Source organism: Mirounga leonina, unplaced genomic scaffold, assembly GCF_011800145.1.
Source record: "Mirounga leonina isolate KUSES-001 unplaced genomic scaffold, KU_Mleo_1.0 Mir_82, whole genome shotgun sequence".
NCBI classification, from domain to species: domain Eukaryota; kingdom Metazoa; phylum Chordata; class Mammalia; order Carnivora; family Phocidae; genus Mirounga; species Mirounga leonina.
This window is the reverse complement of record NW_023270825.1, coordinates 377,605-381,932: the sequence shown is the minus strand read 5'-3', so window position 1 is coordinate 381,932 and position 4,328 is coordinate 377,605. Positions and strand designations below refer to the sequence as shown.

At 56.2% G+C, this 4,328-nt stretch overlaps 2 gene segments (V, D, J or C); both read right to left on the bottom strand.

Moving 5' to 3' along the window:
* The window catches only part of LOC118002581, a 9,138-nt gene extending 6,022 nt beyond the window's left edge, over positions 1-3,116 (bottom strand). Inside the window, 1 exon segment of the C gene segment in view lies at positions 2,990-3,116. Within this exon segment, the coding sequence occupies positions 2,990-3,101 (112 nt within the window).
* LOC118002583 overlaps positions 1-4,195 on the bottom strand; it is a 22,046-nt gene extending 17,851 nt beyond the window's left edge. Inside the window, exon 1 of the C gene segment in view lies at positions 4,163-4,195.
* Between the last annotated feature and the right edge of the window lie 133 nt (positions 4,196-4,328).

The window sequence follows — 4,328 nt, the reverse complement described above, 5'->3', positions numbered from 1 at the left end:
CCAGCTTACCCAGCTCAGCTCTGCTCAGCTCACCCAGCCCAGCTCAGTCCAGCTCAGCCCAGCTCACCCAGCCTGGGTCAGCTCAGCCCAGCTTAGCCCAGCTCAGCTCAGCCCAGCTCAGCCCAGCTCAGCTCAGCCCAGCTCAGCCCAGCTCACCCAGCCTGGTTCAGCTCAGCTCAGCCCAGCCCAGCCCAGCCCAGCCCAGCCCAGCTCAGCCCAGCTCAGCCCAGCCCAGCCCAGCCCAGCTCAGCCCAGCTCAGCCCAGCTCACCCAGCCCAGTTCAGCCCAGTTCAGTCTTGGTTCAGCTCAGAAGTGCCAGTTCAATCTGGTTTGGTCCAGCTCAGCTGAGGACTGCTTTGGGCAGCCCGGTATAGTCCTGTGTAGTGCAGTCCCAAAAGCCCAGGCCTGGGACTGGCTAGAAAATTTCAGACCACCAGACCTGCTTGCCTTGAAGCTAAAGCCATCTTTTCCAGGAAACCTGTATGGATGGGCCTGGCCCGGGGTCAGTTCCTTCTGGTGCTTACTCCTGCCTTTTCCACCCTCGTGAGTCCTTGTGGATTTCTCCACTGGGACCCCCGATTTTGTCATGGCCTCAGTCTGAGCTGGCTCTTGGTGCCCAAGCATTATCAATCACTCCTACCTCAGTGTCCTGGATAAAATACTTCCTGGCCAGTTAAAATTCATCAGGACATTTTACAAGGATCGAGGAGTATTCACTGTCATCAGGGTGAAAAGCCCGTCTTTGCGTTAGAATAGGCAGTGCTGCTTCTGGGCTGACATAAGGGTGCTCGGGACGGTCCCCTCACGGCCTTCACCCTTCTGGGCACTTGCCCTTAGCTGGGCACTCCTGCCTTCTGAGTCTAAAGCAGGTCCCCGACTTTAGCTAAATTCCCTCTAAATAAAAATCATCATGAAATATGACCAAAGATGCATCTTATCTGAATTTGTACTTCTCATTCTGCTCTTTATCCTAAAGCTCCTTACAAGGCAGTAGACTACTTTCAAATGCACAGTAATGACCTCACACCCGAAGCCGCGTTTACAACCAAAAAATAGCGTAAGGGGCTCTCTATGTTAGAGCGTCTGAGCCATAGGATCAATATCTAAGAAACCACGGGGCAGCCCTTCCAACTGTTTCCTTGAAATGATCTTTAGAGAAAATTAAATGTGAGTGACCAAGACGATGGTCACTCCGGGACTCATAAAAATCAATTTCATTGTGTCACTGAGCGGTCGTTACAGACTGATTCCTTATCAAGCAGAAACCAAAACGTTAGATACAAACTTCTCTCTTACCAGCTCATCTCCCTGGTCACCGTGGGGGTCTTTGAAGAATTCCTCCAAATCCATTAAAATCGGCTGGTTGAAACATAGCCGGTTGGCCGGGTGGCAGAAGCTACGGGGGGCTGTGGGGACCCCCAGCCACGGTGGGCCGGGGGGCCAGGTGGGCCCTCCACTGGGGCTCCGTCAGCGTGGGGGCCCGGCAGAGTTCCTTTCTGAGTCGAGACCTGACCGGACTTCCTCTTAGTCCAACAAGCAACACGCTTCACTGAACTCATTCTGGACAATCACACACGTTTCACCTAAAACCTGTCCCCACAGGAATGCTTGAAAAGAGGTCTGCAAACTTCATCAGAATATCTACATGCCTCTTCATCACGAAGAGAAAATCGTCCAACTTAGAATACTGTGAACGCAGCGACTGCAAAGACCGTGCTTCCGGACACTGGAAGGTGGTTTGAGGTTAACAACCGTTTGCGGAAACAACTAATTAAAAAAGCCTTACACGGACGCATTGTAAACTGTCCCCAAGACCAGTTTAATTTCTTAAACGTCTTACTTTGGAAATGAGTATAATTCAGATGTTGGTGAGCTAACACCGAAAAGGTAAATTCAGATAGCTAAAAAAGGAAGTGTCTGGGCTCCTGCCAGCATCTTGGGCTTATTTTAGAAATGCAAATCGCTCAGGTGTTGTTTGCGCCGTGGCTGTGTTCAGCCTCGCGGGGCTGGGCAAAACCACCGAAAACCACTTCTGCTAACCACAAACTATAAATTTGCCAAGTGTGTTTTCTTGCTTCCTAAAATAGCCAGTCCCTGCGACCTGCTTCCTGTCACCTGCAGGTGCCTGGCCGCTCGCCGCACCTCGGCTAACTCAGCACCACCACTTCTAGAATCACTGAATTAAATACAAAATCAAGCGTAGTTTCTCACCGTCAAAACTCAGCTCTGGCGGGGGGTGTCGACAGCACCAGAGTACTATTTCTTGGATCGACTCCAGAAAGACATGATTCTGGGTTGTTAATTGCCCGATACAATTAAATAGTCTAATATACTCGAAAATCTCGGACATTTTAGAGTCACAGTTTTCTCTGCTGTTTTTCTCAGGAGCCACTTCAAAGATATCCTGTCCTTCCATGTTTAGTAATCATCCACGGGGGAGGAGCAAGCCACCTTCCCTTGGACGCTGACTGCCCGGAGCCGAGCTCCCTGGGCCCCCAGACCTGCCCTTTAGGGGCAGCGGGACTCTGCGTCCCTCCCGGCCCGGACGGCTCTGTTCCTGACCGAGAATCGTAAACAGTCTAGCCCAGAATGCCACTCCTAGTTCTGAGGAGAGTCTTTCAGTGTCGCTCTACGTGGGGCGAACCTGGTGGTCCCGCAAACACAGCTAGCCGCGCACACTCCTTAGCCGACGCCAGAGTCTAAGAGCCGCCAGGCCCTATGGCCACGGGGGTCCTGGCCCACTTGTGGCCGGCCCAGCCTCCAGCCCCCTCTTCAGGGGCTCAGTTACTGCTCTGGACATGCTGGTATTATTCCAGTTTTAAGAACGCATCAGAAAATCAAGAGGCTCAGAAGTCCCGAAGTCACCCGGTCCCTGTCCCCTCCCGGCCAGCCTGCCCCAGGGGGGCATGTCCCGAGGACCCACCATCGATGCCCAGAAAATCCCACAGAAAGGAGCAGAAAATAAAGGCCCTGGTAGGGCCGCTCTTACCTGAGGACACGGTGACTGAGGTCCCCTGGCCCCAGTACTCCATACCATAGTAATCACAGTGGTGAAATCGCCATCCACACCCGACCAAAACCCCGGGGGCCTGGGCTGGCATCGCCCCAACTCAGAGGCCTGCATGGTCTCCGGGCCACACGGAAGCCGATCTTCCAAGTCACCCTCCACCGGCCCTGCTCCCCCACCACTGCCCCTAAGACCCTACAGAAGCCAGACCACTGCCCGCCTGGGCCACCTGACTGCAAGCCGACAGCCCCTAACTGGGACTCCGAAGTCCAATCCCCCCCAAGGGACACGGCCGTGGAGAGCCCAATTCCACCGATCATGCCACAGTCGCCGTGGCCCCCAAGAAGTCCTAGACAATGTAGCCGGACTGACCAAAGAAGCCGCCGTGTCCCTGACTGCAGCCGTCCTCAGGGCAGGGCCATCTCCAGGCCCCTGTCTCTGTCCCCTTCCTGGCCCCCAGAAACCCCAACAGCCTGATCCCCCCAAGTGCAGCCAGAGGGGGAGGCTGAAGACCCACCTGAGGACACAGTGACCAGGGTCCCCTGGCCCCAGTTGTAGAGCCAGTTGTCACAATGTGACAACTGTGTGGGGACCCCGGACAAGCAGTCGGCCCCGCTAAGGCCTCGGACCTCAAAGCCCACCCGGTGGGGCTGACAGGACAGCCCCAGGAGGCAAGGTGGCTGTGAGCCAGGAGGGTAGGCAGCTGCTGGCCAGCTGGCCCCTTCCTGGGCCCCCGGCTGCCCCCAGTCCTTCCAGATCCCAGACCCAGACACCGTCGTTTTTCCCCCAAATGCAGCAAAAAGCCCCAGAGAGAGAGAAGCGAGAAGGGCTGTGAGGACTCACCTGAGGACACGGTGACCAGGGTCCCTTGGCCCCAGTATTCAAAGTAGTCACATTGCCAAGGGCCCCGTTAGGGGGTGTACAAAAACCTCACCCCTGCCTGGCTGCCCAGCCTTGGCGGATGCCCTCCGTCCTCAGGTCTGCGCACCCCAGACACAGAGCCCCCTCTGCCAACCCCTGTTCTCTACAGCGAGGACCTCACCGCCTCAGGAGCAGTCCACTGGGCTCCCCACACGGCCCCGCGGAGACCAGGGTGTCTCGGGAGACTTCTGCCCCGGGGCTGGGACAGACGGGGCAGACAGAAGGCCCTCTTACCTGGGGAGACGGTGACCAGGGTGCCCTGGCCCCAAACACCGAAGTAGTCATAGCCACGCTGATGCAGCTGTCCAGCCCCCGCACACAGAAAGCCCGGCCCCACACTTCTGCTTCCGGGCTAACGCCTGTCCCGGGGCTTCTGTCTGTCTGTCTGTTCTGGGGCTCC